The 25,153-nt window shown below is 40.6% G+C and overlaps 1 protein-coding gene across 5 annotated transcripts in view; it reads left to right on the top strand.

The window, feature by feature from the left end:
* The first annotated feature begins 286 nt into the window (after positions 1-286).
* The window catches only part of slc12a2l (solute carrier family 12 member 2-like), a 29,964-nt gene continuing 5,097 nt past the window's right edge, over positions 287-25,153 (top strand). For 2 of the 5 annotated variants that reach the window (XM_071524940.1, XM_071524938.1), the window contains exons 1-20: positions 287-748; positions 3,359-3,481; positions 3,611-3,686; positions 5,767-5,862; positions 7,583-7,722; positions 8,790-8,900; positions 9,486-9,594; positions 10,480-10,607; positions 12,814-12,898; positions 13,328-13,476; positions 16,920-17,027; positions 18,354-18,477; positions 18,657-18,758; positions 19,477-19,632; positions 20,334-20,433; positions 21,434-21,545; positions 22,166-22,306; positions 23,614-23,720; positions 24,481-24,560; positions 24,697-24,828. In XM_071524940.1, the coding sequence (XP_071381041.1) occupies positions 287-748; positions 3,359-3,481; positions 3,611-3,686; positions 5,767-5,862; positions 7,583-7,722; positions 8,790-8,900; positions 9,486-9,594; positions 10,480-10,607; positions 12,814-12,898; positions 13,328-13,476; positions 16,920-17,027; positions 18,354-18,477; positions 18,657-18,758; positions 19,477-19,632; positions 20,334-20,433; positions 21,434-21,545; positions 22,166-22,306; positions 23,614-23,720; positions 24,481-24,560; positions 24,697-24,828 (2,641 nt within the window). The other 3 variants (XM_071524939.1, XM_071524937.1, XM_071524941.1) reach the window with 3 other exon arrangements.

Raw genomic sequence — 25,153 nt, 5'->3', positions numbered from 1 at the left:
CCAATACCCAGTTTAGCAGAGGAGAACAGGACGGTGAAAGTCTGTTTGAATGTAACTGTGAGCTCTAAAGCTTCATCTGCATCTCAGTCTGATGAGTTCAGTCGTTATTTCTCTTCTGTGTGTCTGCAGCTCTTCACTGACAGCTCGGTACTAAATGCCGGTGCTGCGGCGCTGCTGTTTGGTTTTGGAGCGTCGTTTTGTCGACCAGGTGGTTATTTCACGGTAACCGGTCCTCTCCCGGTACATCAGCGATCCCGCGGAGGTTTCTTCACATCTCCAGGCGGACATGTCGGGACAGAAGCCGGCCTTGAAGTCCGGCGGCTCCCCGCAGAGCCGCTTCCAGGTGGATCTGGTCACCGAGGCGGCGTCCACCGCGTCCGGGGAGCGAGGCGCCCCGGGCCCGGCCTCCAGCGATGGGTCCAAACCCCCGGAGGAGTCCAAAGGCCGGTTCCGGGTGGTGGGGTTCCTGGACCCAGGCGGGCTGGGGAGCGCCATGGACATCGGCCTCCCGCCGGACGTCTCCCATAACGGGGACACGGTGAAGAGCGACTCGGTCAGTCTCCACTCCACGGGCACGGGACAGACGCACATCTCAGACTCCCACTCCAACACCTACTACATGCGGACCTTCGGACACAACACCATCGACGCGGTTCCCAACATAGACTTCTACCGGCAGACCGCTGCGCCCTTCGGGGAGAAGCTGACCAGACCGTCGCTGTCGGAGCTGCACGACGAGCTTGATAAAGTAATAAACTGTTTTCATTCTGGGTATCATGCCTTACTAAAATTACTGTATTGTAATATAGTAATCCTTTAATATTTTTTAGACGGATAGGCCTGCTATACAAACAAAGCTACAAGGTTCAGAGCAAAATGGAATAGCCTATTATATGTAAATATTACAGAAATATTATAGTGATAGGTGATTTACAAAATACAATAAAGTATAATACCGCCACTATTAATTCACTGAGTATCACAGAAACACTGTAAGTCCCTAAATGAATATTATAGGAAAAACAAATGCCATAAAGTTTGATAATTTCACTATAAAGTTACTGCTGAGGAGCACAAACACACTATAAGTCCCTATAGGAATATTATAGGAACATTAGAGTGATACCATAGGAGATTCAAAACGCAAAAGTAAAGTATGATAATGGCAGTTTAAACTCACTTTTGAGCACAGACACACTATAACTCCCTATAGTGATATTATAGGGATTTATGGTGATTTTTCATTAGGGCTCATTTCCATAATTGCCCCCAAGAGAATAGAGGGAATATATTAGACAGCTACAGTATCTCCTGTCTCCCTGAGGCTCATTTTGTCATAACTCCATGGCAGCGCAGAGTCTTGAGATTTCATTTCATCATCTCTCTCTCATCTCTCTAACTGTTTGTCCAGTCAGAGTCTTTTTAACTCCCACTGCTGCGGTTTAGTTTAAATAATACAGCATTCCCCCCCCCCTCCCACCTGAGAGGCTCTGAATGGGCAGCATGACATCACTGGGAGCATGACCTGCACGTTACACACACACACACACACACACACACACACACACACACACACACACACACACACACACACACACACACAATGCTGTCTCTCAGGACCAGGCATCCCCGGCCGGTCACCCACTCCTCTGTCACTGTATAGACTCACATTGTAGATTTACAGCAACACATTGTTTGACTTTCAGCTTCCTTCGCTTATTACTTACAATGAGAAATGACCAGAGCTGAAAAGTAACTAAGTACATTTACTCGAATACTGTACTTAAGTATACGTTTGAGGTACTTGTACTTTACTTGAGTATTACCATTTTATGCTACTTTATACTTCTACTCCACTACATTTCAGAGGGAAATATTGTACTTTTTACTCCACTACCTTTATTTGATAACTTAAGTTACTAGTTACTTTGCAGATTCAGATTATTAATACAAAATATAATCAACTAATAAATTGTGATGTATTATTATTATTATAGATTACTGTAAGCTACCCAGCAGTATATAAAGTAGTGGAAATCAGCCCCACCTTTTCCAGCTGCAACATTAAAGTGATGCTTACACATTAATGCATCAATAATTATAATTCAATAATATAATATATACTGTATTATTCTGAAATGGGCCATTCTGCATAATGAGTACTTTTACTTTTGTCGCTTTAAGTACATTTTGATGCTAATACTTTTGTACTTTGACTTAAGTAACATTTTGAATGCAGGACTTTTACTTGTAACAGAGTATTTTTATACTGTGTATACTACTTTTACTTAAGTAAAAGATCTGAGTACTTCTTCCACCACTGGAAATGACATGACAAAGTGCCGACTGTCAGTTTTAACTTGCAGGACCAGGGTTTGGTTCCACTCATGAACTGAAGTGAGAAGTCATGTTAAACTCCAGTTGAGCTCCTGCAGTGTGAAAGTCTCCCAGCTGTGAGGAAACAGAATGTGAATTGAATGTGAACGACAGGAATCAGAACTGAATTCCATTAAATTCCATTAAATTCCACTTCTAAGAGAGTTTCGACTCACTGACATTGTGACATTATAAATCAAAACATTATGAATCAAATAAAAGACAGTTCAACAAATCAACACTCAGTCATAATGTATGGATTACCATCACATGTTCTGCATCAAATACCAGCTGAAAGGTTCCTTTAACATTTTATGATATTCAGTATTGATAATATATAACACTATCCATCAAAAGTCTATGTTGACTATGTTTCTCATTCTCTTAAAGCCATTTTGATCTAAAGGCTTCTGTTTAAATGCTTGAAATTAGTTTCTTAGACAAATATAAATAGTGAAGTTGATCCTATGTATGAATTTCTTTCCAAAGCCTTTGCCTTTCCATCAAGGCAAAGAATTTAAAATATGAGATAGTTTTGATTTGTTTAACACTTTTTTGGTCACTGCATAATATCTATGTGTAATCTCAGATATGTTGTAAGATAAAACAAAAAAAAACATGGAATTTCACAGAATGTCATTGAATTCAACTTCCTGAAATTCCAATTCAATTCCAGTTCTGTTTCCTGTAGGTTTTTTCAAATTCCAGTTCCTCAGTTGAACTGGATTTGATGAGTTTATTTATTAACTGACCCCAAACATGTTGCAGACATTTTCAACTTTATCAGATGATTAAAGAACTGCAGGTTGTAATCCAAAACCGATGGAAATTGTAAAACTATAATAACCCTATAATGCCCTGTGACCTCTGACCTCCTTACTGCTGGTTGTTTGTAATGTTGGTGTTGTAGGATGTGAACCTCGTTCTTCTGTTGACCTCACTGTAAGCACTAATTTCCGTCCTGGCTGTGATTGGCTGGCAGGAGCCGTTTGAGGAGGGCCTGGCCAATGGGGAGGAGCCTACGGCGGCGGAGGAGGCGGCGGCCATGGCGGCCAAGGAGGCGAAGGGAGGAAGCGTGAAGTTCGGTTGGGTGACGGGAGTCCTGGTGAGAGAGAGAGACCTGCAGACACGCTCCCTGTATCCTCCTCTGTGGCTTTATAACTACAGACCGAATCATCAGTCTGATCCTCTGTGTGTGTGTGTGTGTGTGTGTGTGTGTGTGTGTGTGTTGCAGATCCGCTGCATGCTGAATATCTGGGGTGTGATGCTCTTCATCAGGATGTCCTGGATCGTGGGACAGGCGGGAGTCGGTGGGTAGAAAACACTCGTCCCTCCTCCACACAGACATGTTGTTGCCTCATGGCTGATTTTACAATGCTGGTACAATACTGGTTATTAGACCCCTCAGGTGCTCTGGCACCAGTCTGTTAGCTGTTCCAAAGCACAGGACTAAAACTTTAGGTGAGGCAGCTTTTAGCTTTTATGCTCCGAGCCTCTGGAACAGTCTGCTAGTGGATCTGAGAGCAGCTGGAAGGGTTGAAATCTTTAAACGTAAACTTAAAACCTTCCTCTTCAGCCTGGCTTTTGATTAAGAATGGTTTTTAGACTTTATTTACTTTATTTTATTCACTTATTTTATTGTTTTTATGTTGTCAAATTTTATTCTATTTTATTTAATCTGTTATTTTATTAATATTATTATGATATATTTTTGCTTTTAAATCTATTTTTATTGTATTGCACTGTCATATTTTTTTTTTTTTTTTTTGCATCGGTCTCAAATTGTTTTTACGGTCTACACGTGTTCTAATTGTCCACTTGTCAGTCATCTGTGAAGCACTTTGAAGTGCACTAACCTGTATGAAAGGTGCTATATAAATAAAGTTTGATTGGTTGATTGATAGACCATCGTTAACATCAGCTGACATTTATCTGGTCATAGAAAAATGAATGGACTCATATCAGTGTTTTCTGAAGCTGCTGGTGGTTTGAGTGCAACATGACAGGCAACATCTTAACGTCTAGTGAGGTTATATGATGAAGTCTTGATGACACTTATTTATTTATTTATTTGTGGTTTATTTGATAGGGACAGATACAATATACATAGAGAAACTGAGAACAGCTATCCGATGCAAGTATCATAGTGTTTATAGCGGATGCTAATTTGCAACACCCGTCCCTAGAAGGGCTTTTGTGAGAATAAGAGATTAAAACAGTGAGGTAAAAAGAAGGTAAACTGAGTACAGCAAGATACAATAGAGCACAAGGTAAAAAAAAAAATGAGTACAACAAGATACCATAAAAAACAACATAACTACAGAAAAATAGACATGAGTACAAGTTTGTTGCTGAATTAACCAGGATTTGGTAACTTGCACTTACTGGGAAGTTAACATTCCAAAATTTGGCAATCATTTACTCTATTACTCTATTTACTATTGCCATTTCATACTACAAATTGAGCTGAGTTGATCAATTACAATCTAAGGCATCTCTTTTGGTAGTGACAACAGAGCCCAAGGAGTTGCCACAGTGTTGTTAGTTTAATCAGAAACAGATACAGTATGTTGCTGCTACATTTGTGTATATTTTCCACCCGGGTCTGACTCCATTGCTTGTTGTTATGTCAATCTGCTCTAAAGTTGCCAAATGTGTCACCGTCCTAATGTAACAGGGTTGACACGCTGTGTTTCAGAGCAGTGCAACAGGACTGATCCTCTATATCAGTGATTCTCAACATTTTTCATATCAAGGACCCCTCATTTAGTCCACATTAGAGCCACGGACCCCCATTTGACCCAAATCTGAGAATATTTTTATTGTTAGATATGATTTTGTCCAGAACTCCTTGACTATCTGTATTGGAGATAGAGAGATAACAGAGAAACTATGATCAAAACAGTCATTCTTCTACATTCTCTAATTGTGTTAATGTCTTGTAAATGAAATAATGGTGAAGTTTAACAATTCATCAGTTTGCTGGGGACCCCTGGAACCCCTCAAGGACCTCTGGGGGTCCCCGGACCCCACGTTGGGAACCACTGCTCTATATTCTGATATCATGTAACACAGGTGACATTTTATCCTCAACAGCAGAGGCAGGTTCTGTTTTATTCAATGTGTCCTAGTCCTATTCTGACTTATTGTAACATGGGGTTTACTGAGGTTTTCGTAGCAGAGTAACAGGTCCTGTTCTAATACAGAAGGGTTGAAACAGTTAAGTTTATTTCTGCAGCCTTTATAACAAAGCCTGCCTCAAAGGACTTTACAGAGAACAAGCCTCCCTGGATCCAACTAATCAACAATCAGTCACAAAACAAAATGATGTAATACAGTATGCAACAAAATAAAACACAAACTGATTTTTTTTACTTGTGTCTATAACAGGTCTGACCATTGCGATCATCGCTATGGCGACGCTGGTCACCACCATCACCGGTCTGTCCACCTCTGCTATAGCAACCAACGGTTTCGTACGAGGAGGTGAGACAGTCTGGAACAGGAGGTTTATTTCTAATGTCTATCCAATTTGGGGGTGAAATCATCTAAACCTAAAGTTTGTCTTCCAATATCTCTAAAATATAGAGGATCCTACGGAAGTGTAATGCATCCACTTGAGAGAAAAAAATTGCCCTGTTTTTCTGAATTAACGAGATAATTATCTCAGAATTCTGAGAAAAGTTTTCATGGAAAAAAAAATTCTGCTCTGTTTTTCTGAATTAACGAGATATCTCAAAATCCTGCGAGAAGCTCTCACCTGCATGGAGTAGCCTACGGTTGCAATACCATCTATATTACTTAAAGACACGAGTATCTCCCAGTGTTACAAACCAAAAGCAAAATTAAACTGGATTAAACTAAACAGGTGGGACATGTTTGCTTCCATGAAATCGAGCTCTCAAGTAGGAATGAAAGCTTCTCTTGGGATTTTGAGATAACAATTTACAATTTACAATTTCACATTTGGCAGACGCTTTTATCCAAAGCGACTTACACATGAGATTTGCATACAACACAAGCAAGTTTCTAGATAGGAGAGAACAACGAGAGTAAGTGCTATAGAGCTAAGTTCTGGTCCAACAGGACATAGGTGCTACGAGGGAGTGCTACAAGGCAGTGCTATGAGGTAATGCATAGAGTGCATAAAAAATTTATTTATTTATTTATTTATTTATTTTTTATGAAAGGAGGTATTCGCTAAAGAGCTGGGTCTTTAGCCTTTTCTTAAGGATAGAGAGGGATTCTGTGGATCGAATGGAGTTTGGCAACTCGTTCCACCACCGGGGAACCACAGAAGAAGAGTCTGGCTAGATATCTCTTTAATTCAGAAAAACAGAGCAGAATTATTTTTTTTTCCATGAAAACTTTTCTCAGAATTCTGAGATAATTATCTCGTTAATTCAGAAAAACAGGACTTTTTTTTTTTTTTCTCAAGTGAATGCATTACGCTTCCTTAGGATCCAGTGAGTAAAAGTTTTGAATTTGTCAACCAAGGACTTAAGACCATGTCATTTTATACTGTGGAAGTGCTGTGCCTGTACTGGGCTCCTGCACTGCTCCTACAATGTACCATGTCACTCCTACTAGCAGCTAAACTGGTCCTACTGTGGCTGTGGTGCAGCAACTTCCCAAGCCAGAGCTCCTCTTCCTCTCTTTCACTTCTAATAGACACAGATGAGTTTCATTTAAAATCACTGTGAGATTTTGACCAATGTTCTCATAACTTCTGAAACTCTGCTGCTGAGAAACGAGCCTTGGACTGCCTCACTCTGGTATTTGATGCTTCTCACTTGGCTCTTTCATTTTGTTTCTCACATTTCTTAATCTGCACTCGTTCTCCTCTAAGTCTCTAATGGGTCAGAAAGGAGAAACGTCTCAGAAATATGTGAGTGCAGATTTCACACTTTTCTTACAGTGAAAGCAGGTGGATATTCTCATGTGTGTCTAATTATTGCACCTAAATGGGGATTAGGAGTAAGAATTTAGATATCGATGATCCTAAATTAGTTCAGTATTGAGATATGGTGTATTTCTCCAGAGATAAAGAAAAGCAACAGATCTTTCCTAACATCAATGCAAACCAAACTAGTGTTTTTGATCCAGAGTCCCCACCAGCTCCAGACCATAAAGCATCACGTTATAAAGCTATTATTATTAATGTCATGGAGAATAAAGTATGTGTGTGTGTGTCCCTGCCACCCAGGAGGGGCGTACTACCTGATCTCCAGGAGCCTGGGGCCGGAGTTCGGAGGCTCCATCGGTCTCATCTTCGCCTTCGCCAACGCCGTGGCGGTCGCCATGTACGTCGTCGGCTTCGCTGAGACGGTCGTCGAGCTGCTCAACGTGAGGAACATGTGATATATTCAGTTTTGATATATCGTCCCATCCCTACTATCTATCTATCTATCTATCTATCTATCTATCTATCTATCTGTCTGTCTGTCTGTCTGTCTCTGGACCAGTCTATCACTGATCCTGGTCCTGATCCATGTATTGATTGGCTGTTGGTTCCAGCAGTGGTGGAAGAAGTACTCTGATCCTTTACTTAAGTAAAAGTACCAATACAGCAATGTAAAAATACTCCATTACAAGTAAAAGTCCTGCATGAAAAATCCTACTTAAGTAAAAGTACATAAGTATTAGCAGCAAAATGTAGTTAAAGTATTAAAGTAAAAGTAGTGGTTTGGTCCCTCTGACTGATATTTTATTATATATGACATCATTAGATTATTAATACTGAAGCATCAGTGTGTAAGCAGCATGTTACTGTTGTAGCTGCTGGAGGTGGAGCTAGTTTGAACTACTTTATATACAGCTAGTTTAGTCCAGTGGTTCCCAACCTAGGGGTCGGGCCCCTCCAAAGGGTCACTAGATAAATCTGAGGGGTCGTGAGATGATTAATGAGAGGAAAGAAGAAAAAAACAAAGTTCTGATATAAAAATCTGTTTTCAGTTTTTGGACTTTTTCTCTAATCTTTGATTTCTGCTGAAATATTGGATCATTTGAACATTTATTGAAATGAAACCATGTGAGGTTTAGAGGGAAAAATCACTATTTGGTGGAGCTGTTAACAACTCATAGACATCTGAAATGTGACCCGACTACACACTGCTTTCTGTAAGACGTCAAAAGCCAAAAAGGTTGGAAACCACTGGTTTCATCTTTAACAATGTGTTGTATTTTAAAAGCTTGTTATATTATCCATTGTGTCAAATCTCCATCTGAAAAGTAACTAAAGCTGTCAAATAAATGTAGTGGAGTAGAAAGTACAATATTTCCCTCTGAAATGTAGTGGAGTGGAAGTATAAAGTAGCATCAAAGGGAAATACTCAAGTAAAGTATCTCAAAATTTTACGTAAGTACAGTACTTGAGTAAATGTACTTAGTTACTTTCCACCACTGTTTTCCAGGATGTGGACGCTCTGATGACTGATGAGCTGAACGACATTCGTATCGTCGGCACTCTGACTGTCATCCTGCTGCTGGGGATCTCTGTGGCCGGGATGGAGTGGGAGGCCAAGGTAAGACGGAGGAAACAGGAAAACAAATACACTCAAGTCCTCTGTTCTCCAGGTGTGTGTGTTTGTTAACGCCCCAGAACTGATGTTTCTATGTCAGACTGCATGACTATTGGATCAGGCTTAAGTACTGCAAGGCTGTGGAAGTCTTGACATGTTGAATAGTTTTGGTGTTTTTCTTCACCGGGTTGTTATCGCTCTGTGAGAAAATAGCATCTTCATTTGTCCTCCTGCTACCTTAAAACCATAAATGTCTAAATCTCTAAAGTACAAACATCAGTAAATCTGTGTATCTGTCAATAACCAAGTGAAAATTTAATATTTTGTTCTTGAATTCTCATTTAAATCCATCCTACTCTATGCTGCTGTAATGACACAATTTCCCCTCATGGATCAGTATAATTCATCTTAACACAGCTGGTTGACATTGTTAGTAAACCTCATTGACTTACCTTATTGGCAACATGCAAAAACTGTGCAGTGCAGCGATAAAAGTAATCTCTGTGTGTGTGTGTGTGTGTGTGTGTGTGTGTGTGTGTGTGTGTGTGTGTGTGTGTGTGTGTGTGTGTGTGTGTGTGTGTGGCTCAGGCTCAGATCGTGCTGCTGGTCATCCTGCTGGGAGCGATCGCCAACTACTTCATAGGAACCTTCATCCCCATGGAGAGCAAGGAGCCCAAGGGATTCTTCGGCTACAACAGTCAGTCTGCTTCTTCACATCACAGTCCACTGATCACTCTCTGGTTAAAGGGGGATTAAGTAATATATGTCCTTTGTCTACTTCTATCAGTGTAGGAACCCTACTGGTCACTGCTTGAGCTGGCAATATTCCCACATCTTCCAAACTCAGCCCGACTTGAAGATAATGTATAGAAAGGATGGATTGAAAAGGGTGAATGTCGGCATTCAGGGGACCCCATGATTGCCTTTGTCTAGGGCCCCCAAATCACTAAGTCCGCCCCTGCTCATAGCACTGTCCTCCATTGCTGAGCAGCAGTAGAAAATTCAAAGATAGGTATTCTAAAACAGAGTACAGGCTGGAAAGTGGTTTGCTTGATTTGCGTCTAACCACTTTCTTCTCTATCTCAAATGAAGCATGTGTATGTGTAGCCACTGGCATGCAAAGAAATCCAATCACTTGTTTGCCACTGACTTCTCATTCACACTGCGTTTGTCCCCCACCCTTGGTATAACTGGGCTTTAGGATATTAGATGGAAGCTTATATTGAAAGTACATCTCCAAATCTGTCAATAGTCAATATCACATTGAATCAAATTATTTCTGTATTCTTTGTATTAGCATGCTGAAGATGCAGCTTTGATATTAAACAATCTTTAAATATTTATCTATATCCTATTTTTTGCTATCAATACAAGGTCAAGTTGTCAATATAGTGTAGACATTGTGTAGGTGTAGGTGGCCCTCGTGGGAATTGAACCTCTAACCCTTAATGCCTTGCTCTACCCATTGAGCTCCACAGGGAATGGAACCCCTAATCTCAGCAGTGTTAAAATTAAAATGTAAATATTTTTGAAAAACTGAACTTATATTTTCCTGTGATTTCACCCTCCTTTCCCCCCCAAGCGGCGATCCTCTTAGAGAACATGGGTCCAGACTTCAGAGAGGACGAGACGTTCTTCTCCGTCTTCGCCATTTTCTTCCCAGCAGCCACCGGGATCCTGGCAGGAGCCAACATCTCCGGAGACCTCGCTGTGAGTCGGCCTTGTTTACGTGTTGTGGATTTATCTGACGCTCTAATCCAGAGAGACTAACAGTCCTGCAACAGCTGAACGAGCAAAAATTTGTAGCTCACCAACATTACAAGCAACCAGTAGTAAGGAATGTCAGGGTCATGGATGAGCATCATGATAAATGACATAACAAATAGTCCTGTATCCTAAAATGATCAAGGTGAAGAAGAGTGAGAGAGAGAGAATTTGACACATTAACAGATCTTCAAAAACTAAGATATCAACAGATACTCTATATCAATTTTAGCAGCAAACTATGTGACCAACTGCCATAACCTTATAGGGAAGAAGACAGCGGACTGAAGTTCCTATATATAAAAAACAATGTAGTGGCAAACTAAAACAAAAACCTTCTTTTGCCACTCTTGCAGGACGTAACGTTTCTGACTCGTGGTTTCCAAAAGGCAAACTTCCACATAAGACTTCTGTAGCTTAATAATCCATATGGTATAAACGAGACAGGTGTAAGATAAAAAAAATAGATGATTTATTCCACAAAAGGTGTCAATTACAAAATAAAACGTCTCCACATGGAGTCCTAATCTAGCTATCTGTTCTTTTTCTGATCTTACACAAATACAAATTGCCTACAGATGCGGTTACAGTCAGAAAACTGTTGCTCCACGTCTCGCTCCATTGAAAACCTTCTGCCTACTAGAGCGCATGCGTACTGATGCACACATGGATAATTACTCCAATTACTCCAATTTACGATAGCAGGACAGACTAATAGAGCACAGATAAGCATCTTAGATAAATCACTGCTAGATAAATATGATTGAACATCACAAATCAAATATTAAACATTCCAAATGACATAGCGTCAAATATAATATTAACACAATATTAAATTACTTATAACTACAAATGATTCATATGAGGCACAATATGCTAAATAAACCTGATGTACCATATGGCTCTAACAAACAATAACTAATAATAATAATAATAATAATAATAATAATAATAATAATAAAATGTAGTCACTTCCCAGGCCCAACTGAATATTTCATTGACCCTGCTATACTTTTTGTAAACTGATATGTTGCTATTTCAATGCTTTGGCAATGTAAGAAATCTCTTATCATGCCACTAAAGTTAATTTTTATCTGAGATCCCATGACATTGGAAGTCCATGACTCCTTAGTCTGCTGGAGCACAGTGTATCACCATTTACACATCAGATTTTTGCCCTTACAGCTACAGAGACACATTAGATTCTGTATATTCAAACATAAAACAGGTCTGAACCTCTTCAGTGTGAAGTGAAATGAATCAACCTTTATTTAGTTCTCTGAAGACGCACTGAGGGTTGAGACCCTCTTTTCCAGTGGTGCCGAGATTACAAGTAGAGAAAATCACAAATAACACGAAAGAGGAAATTAATGAATAAATGAATAAATAAACAACTAAATAAACAAACAAAAAAGACAATTCAAAAAGAGAATTACACAGATCAGTCCATCCTCACAAGTACATAATTTAAAACAGGTGCAATTAAGGTTAACCAGAGTTGATATCTTTGACTGAAAATGTCCCAGGGGAACAAGGGAATCATATTTAAACAAACTATTATTACTCAGTATTAGACAGTCCTGGGAGCATGTGTGGTAGGCTCCAATAGTCCAGTGTAAAAGTGAGTTAAGGTAGAATGGTAATCTCCCAACGAGGGCTTTGTAAATAAACATAAACCAATGCTGATCTCTCCTGATACTAAAGGGAGGGCCAACCAACCTTGTTATAGAGGATGCGATGGTGGGTACTGTAACTATCACCTGTTGTAAATCTAAAAGCTGAGTGATAAACTGCATCTAATGGTTTAAGCGTGGCAGCAGATGCATTTCTATAGATTATGTCCCGTAATCCAGAACAGAAAGGATTATTAGTCTCTTTCTAGTAGGCCATGGAAAACAGGATCTGTTTCGATAGAAGAATCCAAGCTTCATCCGCAATATCTTAATTAAAATATCAATGTGTGTTTTAAAAGACAATTTCCCATCCAACCAAATTCCAAGGTGTTTATAATGGGGAACTCGTTCAGTACATGTCCTTCTATCCTTCTGTCTGTTGTTGCTGCTCTAACCGGAGCAGAGTCCTGCTGCAGGACAGGAGATCCACATGATGCAGCCTTTTATGGATCTGCTGTTTTCTGTGTTTCCACCTTCAGGATCCTCAGTCAGCGATCCCTAAAGGAACCCTGCTGGCCATCCTCATCACGGGAATCACCTACGTGGCTGTCGCTTTCTCCACAGGTAAACTCTCAGCTCCACTGCAGCTTTAGGTTTAGGTACCAGTTAGCATCTTTAGTTACTGTAAGCACCTACTGAATGTGTTACCAACTGTAGAGCTTAATTCTGAAATGAGATATCTACTGTATTATTTAAAAAGGGGGCAACCTCTCTTGCAAAATGATCAATAGCACAACATTAAAATTGTGGCACTTTTTTAAGGACAGTGGGAAACCTAAATCGTTGGTTGGTAAAACGATTTACATTTTACATTTTAGAGATACTGAATATTTTTATCTATCAAAATGGATAAATATAGCAGTTCATACATAATCCAACTCTTCAGCTACATTTTGAATGCAGCCTTTCCAACCCTCTGTATGTGTGTGTGTGTGTGTCTGTATGTGTGTGTGTGTGTGTGTGTGTGTGTGTGTTGATGTTCTCGGCCTGCAGGAGCCTGTATAGTGCGAGACGCCACCGGTGACCACAACGACACGGTGAGCGACACGGTGAACTGCACGGACGCCGCCTGCACTCTGGGATACGACTTCTCCATCTGCAGGGAGGGAGGCTGCCAGTACGGCCTGATGAACGACTTCCAGGTACGAGACCTGGACCGGACTGATGGACCAGAGTGCTGATTTGTCTGGTTCATATCGGCCTGTAATTTAATCCACCAGTCAGTGTGCTTCACCCCTGATATCAGAATCAGAATCAGAATCAGAAATACTTTATTGATCCCAGAGGAGAAATTACGTTGCAGTTGCTCACATTCTAGAAGAGAAATATATATATAAGCATAGAGAAATGATAAGAAAATAGAAATTACGAAAATAAGAAATATGTAAAATATGTGCATTATACTACAATATATAACCACAATAATAATATAGAAATAAGAGAAATAAGAAATATGTACAAATATGTGCATCATACTACAATATATACAACAGTGTAAATTATTGCACAGTTGAATTATTGCACAAAATTATTACCAGAATCAGTATTGCACAGTTGAAAATATAAATTATAAATTATGGGGTTATAAAGCTGCTGACAGGGGTGAAATAAGTCCAAGAGCCAGTCTATTGACTCAGAGTGTCTGACACTCTGAGGGAGGAGTTGAAAAGTTTGGTGGCCTATATGATGGACATGATGCAGTTTGATTAATTACATATTTATTATAGAATTGATCAAAACTACACTGGTTATCTATGGAAAGAACTTAACCTGCATTGATTCTAATGAGACATTTTGATCAGATTCCATCAGGTTCCACACAATTAAGCATAAATATGTTTATAATTATAATTATAATTATAATTTAAGATATTGAATACCATCACAAAAATATTGGCTTCAATCCAAACAATATTGGATTGGTATGACAGTCTGAAACAACTGAAAAGCTTCATTCTAAATGAGATACACACAATTTGAAAAGAATGACTCCTCACCTCACAAAATGATTGACAAATGATAATGATAAATGAAAATGATACAAAATTGGAACAAATTTAAAGAGACATTAAGTAATCTATGACCTGATTCTTTACTGGTGACCAATAGGAATTACAACAAGTTCCCCTCGAGCTACGGTGGCCTGTAGTTGACACAATAAAGTCACATGTTCACCACAGAGAGGAGTAAGCCAGCCAATTAGAGCAGAGATCCAACAGAATTGTCTAGTGAAGAGCTGATATCTCACCATGAATACTGGAATAAGAAAACTGCTTTGGCTTTTGATCATTTGGCTCGGGAACGAGGCTTTTTAGCCTTCAGAGCTGAAATGTGTTGTGGCACCAGTCGCTCGCTCACTGAAAATACCAGTAGGTGGTGTGTGCGTGCGTGTGTGTGTGTGCGTGTGTGTGTGTGTGTGTGTGTGTGTGTGATGTGGGAAGGGGTTGTGTGTGCCTTGAAACTCTGATAGGTGGCTAGTTTTTGTTCCAAAACAGAGTACAAGCCAGAAAGTGAGTTTTTAAAGCCAGAAATCTCAGCAGCTTGGCCAAATAATCGATGAGTCATTTGTATTGATCAACAACCCTATGAATCAATATGATCATTTTGTATTTGTGGGGCAGTAAAAATCTCAGTTATTGCCCCTTTAATGAGCAGCAACACAAACTAGAAATCAGGTGCATCAGTGAAGCCAGTTAACAGACAGATTCTGTTCTGGTCCTGTAGTGTGAATCCTGCTTTTTAGACCCTGTTCTGATCCTGTGTGTCTGAATGTGGCAGGAGACGGCTGCACTTGCTTGCGTATGTGTGTGAGCACCATGATGTGTGTGTGTGTGTGTGTGTGTGTGTGTGTGTGTGTGAGACGGAGCTATTCCCAAACAAAGAGCAGCAGAGAGAATAGTGACTGTTGTTTTGAGTCACAAGGCTCTCGCTGGCCGGAGCCAGAGCTGAATGAGAGCATTGACAACAACCACCTACACACACACACACACACACACACACACACACACACACACACACAGCTCAGTGACACTGATATTGGTGACATGGCGCACTAACTTGTCCCCTGCTGCAGACAGAAACACCTTGTTCTGGTTTCATTGTTTTTCAGGCTTATTTTAGGCCACAAATTAAATGCCTAAAATGAGAAATCACTAAAACTAACTCACTGCCTGTGTATTCATCAAGGTTATGATAGTTTTGCATTTTTCATTAGTTTTTATTTTTATTTCAGTTAACGAAAATGTTTTTTCACACCTAGTTTCCGTTATTTCGTTAGTTTTCGTTAACAATAATAAGCTTGGTATTTATAAAATTCAGTTACATTAAACTAACCCTCCCTTTGTATTTCTTGCCTTCTCACATGCTGCTGTCTCCTCAGAAGTGTTGACCAGCCTCCTGTCCTACTAACAACTAACTCCTACCGCCTGATGCTGGTATGTAAACTGTGTGGATGGTTGCAGGGCTGCTGTCTGTTCTCTGTCACTTCACTCAGTTCAGGAAGGATGAATCTTCGTTAAATAAAAAAGGAATTACAGTGTCTATTAACTTTTTGAGTAGATTGATAGACTGATAGATTGACAGTCTTGAGGGTTTGTTCCACTGCTCACAGGGACGATCTATCGTATTTGTCTTCCCTATACAGTATAGTGACACTATTTATTCATATTTGGTACTATGGTCAGACACTAAATGCAACTTACTACTGAGCCCTTGCATAAAGCCCCTCGATAACCCACTTAGTCACCACACTTATTGTATTTATTGTATATACTGTATATCTTTTCAGGAATCTCTTCTTTCTTTCTACTTTGTCTCTGATGCTTGATATTTAAATTGTCAGGCTTTTGCATATTTGTAAAGCTTGATCACTGCTTGTCTGTCTGTCTATATGCTTGTATATCGCACTGCAACAACCTCACCAAGTCCAATTCCTAGTATGTGAAAATGTACCTGGAGAAAATAATCTGATTCTGATTGTGATTCTACTCTGCACCATGTTTTTAACTGTCAATCATGCTGAGATAAAGTTACAGAGACTGGAATGGAATCAGATTTGTTTGGACTCTCTAACCTGGCAGGATGTCAGGTGACCAAAACTCTGACCAATAAACAAGCTACTTGTGAGTCATGTGACCTCTGTTTACAAGCCCTGGTTCACTTAACGTAATTGGTCAGTGTGAATCTAAACAAACCAAATACAAAAAGTCGGCTTTTCCATTACGGTTCAAGCAAAAGAAAACGAGCTGGAGGTGTGAACGCACCCAAACACACCTTGTATAGAAGAGTCCGCCAAACAGCTTGTGAATGCATCACCAAATAATAATGACTCAAATGTATTGATATTGATAAGTTTATAAATGGGTTAGGGTTAAGATTTTGAGAATAGATCTGCTTTTATGGCTCATTGTGTGTATCCATGTGTGTTTATATCATATACATGAGTGTGGTAGGGATCTTTTCTGTCAACATCATTACAGCTTAACTGCCTCTCTCTTTCTGTGTGTGTGTGTGTGTGTGTGTGTGTGTGTGTGTGTGTGTGTGTGTGTGTGTGTGTGTGTGTGTGTGTGTGTGTGTGTGTGTGCAGGTCATGAGTCTGGTGTCGGGGTTCGGTCCTCTCATCACAGCAGGAATCTTCTCGGCCACGCTGTCGTCGGCTCTCGCCTCGCTGGTCAGCGCTCCCAAAGTCTTCCAGGTCAGAAACCCAAAACCTCACAGACAGAGAGAGAGAGAGAGAGAGAGAGAGAGAGAGAGAGAGAGAGAGAGAGAGAGAGAGAGAGACAGACAGACAGACAGACAGAGAGAGAGAGAGAGAGAGAGAGAGAGAGAGAGAGAGAGAGACAGACAGACAGACAGACAGACAGACAGACAGACAGACAGACAGAGAGAGAGAGAGAGAGAGAGAGAGAGAGAGAGAGAGAGAGAGAGAGAGAGAGAGAGAGACAGACAGACAGACAGACAGAGAGAGAGACAGACAGACAGAGAGAGAGAGAGAGACAGAGAGAGAGAGAGAGAGAGAGAGAGAGAGAGAGAGAGAGAGAGAGACAGACAGACAGACAGACAGACAGACAGAGAGAGAGAGAGAGAGACAGACAGACAGACAGACAGAGAGAGAGACAGACAGACAGACAGAGAGAGAGAGAGAGAGAGACAGAGAGAGAGAGAGAGAGAGAGAGAGAGAGAGAGAGAGAGAGACAGACAAACAGACAGACAGACAGACAGACAGACAGAGAGAGAGACAGACAGACAGACAGACAGACAGACAGACAGAGAGAGAGAGAGAGAGAGAGAGAGAGAGACAGACAGACAGACAGAGAGACAGACAGACAGACAGACAGACAGACAGAGAGAGAGAGAGACAGACAAACAGACAGAGGAGAGACAGACAGACAGACAGACAGACAGAGAGAGAGAGAGACAGACAAACAGACAGAGGAGAGACAGACAGACAGACAGAGAGAGAGAGAGACAGACAGACAGACAGACAGACAGTGACTGGGATAGCTTTTATAAAGAACTGATACAAGTAGAGACTGACAATAAACAAATGAATGAATGAATGAATGACCAAGTGAAGGAATTAATTAAAAATCTCTGAATGAGTAAATGAATGAATAAACTAACAAATGATTGAACAACAAAATAAAGAAAATTAATTGACAAATAAATGAACAAATTAATCAATGAATGAACAAACAAATTAACAAATGAATGAACAAATTAACAAATTGAATAAAGAAATTAATGAATGAATGAACAAATTAATAAAATGATCAGTAAATTATCAAATTAACAAATTGAATATATGAATGAACGAATTAACAAATGGATGAACAAATGAATGAATGAATTAACAAATTAACAAATTAACAAATTAACAAATTAACAAATGAATCAACAAATTATGAACTTAACAAAAATTAATGAAAGAATGATTAAGTGAACGAATGAACGAACGAACGACAAACAAACAAACAAACAAACAAACAAACAAACAAACAAAATACTGTTGTCATTCCAGGCTCTGTGTAAGGACAACATCTACCCGGGGCTGGGCGTGTTTGCAAAGGGTTATGGGAAAAACAACGAGCCTCTGCGTGGTTACGTCCTGACCTTCTGCATCGGCCTCGCCTTCATCCTCATTGGTAGGCTGCTGTACGCATCACTGCTGCTCCAGCCAATCACAGACTTCAACATTTACATTTAGGCCTTTAGTTCACTTAGACTGATCACAGCAGTAGAAAAAAAATACATTTCTAGATCGCCAACACTACAGGAAAGCAGTATTCTTGAATTCTGAGCCTGTCTGGTGTTCCTCTCTCAGCGGAGTTGAACATCATCGCTCCCATCATCTCCAACTTCTTCCTGGCCTCCTACGCTCTCATCAACTTCTCCGTCTTCCACGCCTCTCTGGCCAACTCCCCAGGTAAAACAGGAAGTGACATCACTCTCATTCCTACATGCAGCGATGTTTGTAGAAATATGTCCATATACATCACGTTTGACACGACAAAGGTACAGGATTTTTTAATGCCTTTGAATTTATACTATCTAAAAACATGGGTAGACTGTATTCTACATGGAAACAGAAATGTGTGAGTTCAGGCGGTTTATCTGTCACTACATCTGCACCTATATGGCCACAAATTATCAGGACTATTTGTGGCGATGTAGATGGGAAATTTTGCAATTTTTTTGCCAACAATGTTCAAAGTCCAGTTTGCAGATTGTAGTTTTAGTTATAGAAACATTTCTCAGAAGCAGAAATAATCTCACTGGTTGAGTTAAAGCTCAAATGGGCGGAGCCAAAGAACCACAGTTTTTCAGAGCAAAAGTTAGCTAACTAATATTTGTTTAAAGACCTCATGAAGCGGCATGGAGAGCGTGATTTGCTTCTGTGTATTGAGTTATTTCTGAATGAAACAGAAAGTTAGTGCGGGAAGCGTTAGTGGGAGGGGCTTACTTGAATATCAATGAGATATGGAAGAAGTGGTTGTGGAGGAATATTCTCCACCTCCGTCGCCCGTCTGGGATAAGAGTTTTAGGTGAAGCAGCCAGAAACAAAAACACTCAAAAACACTGGGTGGGTGGGGGGTTCTTCTCTTTCTCTATATATCACATCATGCCCCTGTGTGTCACCCCAGGGTGGCGCCCCAGCTTCAAGTACTACAACAAGTGGGTGTCCCTGGTGGGGGCGGTGCTGTGCTGTGTGGTGATGTTTGTGATCAACTGGTGGGCGGCGCTGGTCACCCTGCTCATCGTCCTCGCTCTCTACATCTACGTCAGCTACAAGAAGCCTGGTACACACACACACACACACACACACACACACACACACACACACACACACACACACACATACAGTATGTCTCTTATTCTGCTATGTCAACAGTTCTTCCTATGTGCATGCCATGTGGTGGACCCTTTAACCCGCTTTTAGCACTTTACAAGTAATGTGAGTGCATACGTTTTAATACCTTTGTAGTAAAATATTCCACTTAAGAATACTTTGAATTCATGTCATTAAAGAGAAACCCCAAACCCCAAATCCAAATCTGTGTAAAACCTGATATCTCACGGTAAAGAAGCATGCTGCTGAAATGGCCATCTGCTGTTGGCTGATCTTTGGTGCCAGATGATGTCACCTTCTCCTGGCAACAAAGGTCAGCCAATAGCAGATAAAATTTTCAGTAGCATGCTTGCAGCATGTCAGGCTTCACACAGGTTTGGGTTTGGGGTTTAGTTTAGTTACTCTTTAAATCGCACTTCAGCATACTTTCAAAAGCCGCACTGAAATTCAATACGCCACACTTACAATGTACACAGTGAACACATACATGTACTGTACTATCCCAGAGTATCCACTGACCAAATAAACTGCATATCTCAAGTATCTCGATCACAACGGTTTGTTTCTTGCTCCACATGGTTAGGGCTTATCGATTCTACTTTATTCTACTGTTCTCTAACTCAGTGTGTGTTGCTGTATTGTTTCCTGTAGATGTGAACTGGGGTTCGTCCACTCAGGCTCTGATCTACAACCAGGCTCTGACTCACGCTCTGCACCTCACCGGAGTAGAAGACCATGTTAAAAACTTCAGGTGAGGTGGTGGGTTTGATTCTCACTTAGATTCGGGGTTAGAGGTTCCATTCCCACTGCATGCATATTCCTCTCCTGTAAAGTGCAGTGTTTGGCGATGATCTGCTATCCTAACTGTCAATATTATTGATACATTATGATCCTTATAACTATAAGTAACTTTCTTCCTCTCCTCTAGACTGCAGTGTTTGGTGTTTTAACTCTTTATACATTTATACCTTATGATCATGATAATAACAAGGTTTCCACAGGCCTGGAAAATCATTGAAAGTGAAAAAAGTGAAATAAGGACTATATAACGAAATCAGTAAGTTTTTGAAAATGAATAGCCTTGATAGCCTTGAAAGTAAAGTATCGCACCCAAATTCATCAATATCCAAGGATCAACACCTCACATCCTGTTGGATTTTTGTGTGTTGATATAGCAGCAGTTTTAAATCAAGGATTTCACCATGATTTATTTGACACGATCAGGAGTAAAAAATAAGACTATGATTTTTATTTTGACCAATGTCATGTCTTACTGCCAAACATGACAGTTTTGAGACCTTGAATCTCACCAAACAAGAGCTTGAAAGTAATTGAAAAATCCTTAAAACCACTTCTACCCTGAGGTCCCTCATGCAGGACCATCATTACAAACATGTTTCACAGCCGAGCTTTGTTCAAACCCACAGAACTTTATTTTAAATTCTAGTCCAGATCCCAAGGTTTCCAAAGATACCAAACATGTCAGGCTGAGTTACAGGGAAATGTGGAGAAAATGAAGCACAAGACATCGAGATTTTTCCATTTGATGTAATGGAGCAGCAAACAAAAAATTGCATCTTGGGTTTGAATATTTCACTCGATATAAGCAGCTGGAGCTTCAGTGAAGCGTTGAAACAAGGAGATACAGAATATGGATGAGATGTTGGCGGACAGTTTGATGTCCAGCTGAGTGTGGGAACCCTGTAGTAATAACTGTCATAATTCTAAGTATTTAAATGTAATTCTTGCAGACCGCAGTGTTTGGTGCTGACTGGCTATCCAAACTCTCGTCCCGCTCTGCTTCACCTGGTTCATTCCTTCACCAAGAACGTCGGCCTCATGGTCTGCGGCCACGTCAGGACTGTGAGTACAGATGATTAAGATTTAAAGGGAAAATCCCCTCTGATCCTCTCACACTGTTACATCTTATCAGTCTGTGATGTTCAACTCATTCCAGGAGTTATTTTGTGATGAAGTATTGTCATTTACTGTCAGCCTGCCTCGTCTTCTTCTACTGCAGTTAGTGATTTCACACGTTTCCCAGAATGCCTCGCACCCCTTCCTCAAACCCCAACCTGTCTCTCTGCTGCAGTGCATTCTGGGGTCCGTTTCACAAAGCAGGTTCAACAAACTCTGAGTCTAACCCTGAACTCTGAGTTGATCTACTCTGAGATAGGAAACTCTGAGTTTCCCTCAGTTCAGGGTTAACAGACTCAGAGTTTTCACTAAACCTGCTTTGTGAAACGGACCCCAGGTCTCTCTCCTGCTCCTGTGGGTGGAGAAACTGGTCTCTCTCCTCTTCTACGATGGATTTCTCCCTGTATGATTGTTGAACGTCTCTTGGTGCAAAATGGCGGCTCTAGAAAGAAGCCCTCGCTCTTTGATTCTGAGGGACTGACACCAAAACCTGAAGTTTACAGCTGATGTTTTAGATCGCTGAAACATGGACCTTATGTTTCCTCACCAGCTTCTCTCTGTTTCAGGTTTCCCGCAGGCCGAACTTTAAGGAGCTGGCTCAGGATCACACCCGCTGCCAGCGCTGGCTGCATAAGAAACGCATCAAGGCCTTTTACACTCCGGTCCTGTCTGACAGCCTGAGGCACGGGACGCAGTTCCTGCTGCAGGTACAAACACTCTGCTGCTTTTAAACTCAACGCCTGTCAGCTTCAACAAAAATACTTCCAGTTTGTCTGTCTGTCAGCAGGACATCTCAGAAACGTATGATTGGGTTTCCATGAAATTTGGTGGACAGATCGGCTTTGGGTCGAGGAAAAAATAATTTGATTTTGGTGGTGATCCGGATCTGGGATTTCTGCCATCAGACAATTATCGTTTTTTAGCCATAACCATGAAACTAAAGGAGAAAAAGACTTGATTCCAATCCAAAGGATGCAGGGTGAAGGAATCAATTTAACTCAGAATTTGCTGGTTAGGAATGATGATGTGTTTGGGTGTAACAACACATTGGAGGATTGTTCAGCGTTGGCAGGGGTTTGCGCTCTCCAAGTTCCTTCTAGTTTAATCCTTTATTGATCCAGGGAAGGTGTGTTGAGCATGCATGCTGTATTTCAGCACCATCCTACTTCACATTCATTCAGTTTCACACATTCAAACCTTACAGCTGCCTTGCTCAAGAGCACCTCAGCAGGAACTTTAGGCTGCCGCTGTGGCAGGTTTTGATATTAAATTTACCTTAGGTATAAAAAGTAAATGACGTGTTCAATAACTCATTGTTTTCCCCAGAAGCTCCAACAGCCTACACCTTCCCAGATCTGTTCTCCATCAGATACAGATTTCCACTGTAGAACTGTTAAATCCACATTATCATTAAATCTTCATCTACTAACTGTCTGAAACCCGTCTGATGAGCCAGACTGCTGCATGTTTCCCCGCAGCAACGCAGCACACAAATGATCTTTAAATGTGTCTGAACGCTCACCGCCTCCTGCTCACTGACACTCTGATTTCCCCTTGGATTTCACTTTCCACATCAAGACTCTTATATTTCCCTCCATCCGTCTTGTTGTTCGTCTGTTTATCTCTCTGTTGTCATTTAGATTCCACTTGTGTTTTTGCTTTTCATCATTTGTTTCTTTTGTTTTGAAGTGAGATGCTTTATAAGCTTCTCTCACGTAAACAAATTAGTAATTTTTCTTCATTTTGTGCTTCATCACTCTGTTTTGTTACTGTGCAAAGTAACAAAGTATAAAGTCTCGTCTTAAGTTGGAAGGTAATTCATATTTATGAGCTCACATGTATGCTATAGATACAGGAATAGATAGGTGATCGATCGATGATAGGGAAAAAGACGAAGAACATCCAGAATATCAGCTATATAAAAAAGCATGTATGCTTTGGAGCCAACATGGCCGCCGCTGACCACTGCACTGACCGGACTGTGTTCCCTCCTGTGTCCTGCTGGTGTCTGCAGGCCACCGGTCTGGGCCGGCTGAAGCCAAACACGTTGGTCATGGGCTTCAAGAACAACTGGAGCGAGGGAGAGATGAGAGACGTGGAGAGCTACGTCAACACCATACAGTAAGAACTGATGCCAACTCAAATAAAGAGCTAACAGGTTTACACAGGGATGGAGTTGAGGGTTGACCTGACTGAAATTTGTTTACCCACCTTTTTATTTTGGCAAACAGGTTTGGGAAACAGAGTTTACCTACCTTTTTATTTGGGGAAACATATTTTACCTTTTTATTTTGGGAAATTTTACCCAACTTTTCAAGATATTATTAAGCTCTTATATAAATTTGTAGTATGCATTATAGTAAGTAGTATCAGACTGATAAAACAGAGATTATAGTTTGCCCATAGTTTACGTCAGAGGTGGTTTGAGGTGCTTGAGGTGGTGCACAGACATCCAAGTACTAATAACTTTAAGACATGCGGAGATGCACCCATCAATTTGTGTTTCTGAGAGGGGAAGGAGAGGTAGGGTTGAGTGTCATCAGCATAGCAGTGACAGGGGAAGCCATGAGAGGAGGTCACATGGCCGAGGGATTTAGTGTACAGAGAGAACAGCAGGGGCCCCAGGATTGAGCCCTGAGGGACACCGGTGTTCAGAGTGCATGGTCTGGACAGAGATCTTCTCCATGAGACCTTATATAAAAGTGAATAATTCCTTTTCATAAAAGCTTGTTCTGTAATATCCTGTAAAATGATGCATAGAATAGTAGATCAGCATCATCTTATCACTTCATTTTTGTGTGTGTGTGTAAACTGTCTGCACACCAGATTTCCTTTGCGGGACAATAAAGTTTTGAATTGAACTGAATGCTCCTTGTTCCAGCGATGCGTTTGACCTGCAGTTTGGAGTGGTGATCCTCCGCCTGCAGGACGGACTGGACATCTCCCACATCCAGGGACAAGGTCTGTCTGTCCACCTGTATATAGATCTATCTGCTGTATCTGTCAGTCTATCCATCTGTATATAGATCTACAGCATCTGCTGTATCTGTCTGTTTATCACTCTGTCTCCCTGTCTCTCTCTCTGTCTCTCTGCCAGACGAGCTGCTGTCGTCTCAGGAGAAGCCAGCAGGTGTGAAGGAGGTTGTGGTTATGGTGACTAAAGACTCCGACTCCGACTCCTGTCCATCCAAAACCACCAGCAACCAGAGCAGCCCGCTCATACTGAGAGGTGAGGGGTTAGGGTTAGAAGAAAGAAAGAAAGAAAGAAAGAAAGTCAAAGTAACAAAAAAGAAACAAAGAAAAAAGTAACAAAGAAAAAGGGAAAAACAAACAAAGCAACAGAAAGAAAGAAACAAAGTAAAGAAACAGACAAACAACAAAGCTAATGATGTCTGAAAAAAACTGAAATAAATTGCCTCTTTAACTTCATATTCTATTGATTTTAGAGTCAAGGTCACTGACTAACTGAATTACATTATTGAGTTTGAGTATACATGTAGATTGTGTTATTAATTCCAATTTTAGCTGTTAATCATTAAAGGTGCTGCATGTAG

The sequence above is a fragment of the Centroberyx affinis genome, unplaced genomic scaffold (assembly GCF_046629955.1).
Source record: "Centroberyx affinis isolate AG114_WGS23_722 - 3 ecotype Tasmania unplaced genomic scaffold, CSIRO-AGI_Caff_v1 ptg001250l_1, whole genome shotgun sequence".
NCBI lineage: Eukaryota > Metazoa > Chordata > Actinopteri > Beryciformes > Berycidae > Centroberyx > Centroberyx affinis.
The sequence above is the reverse complement of the archived record's forward strand: the minus strand, read 5'-3'. Positions and strand labels throughout refer to the sequence as shown.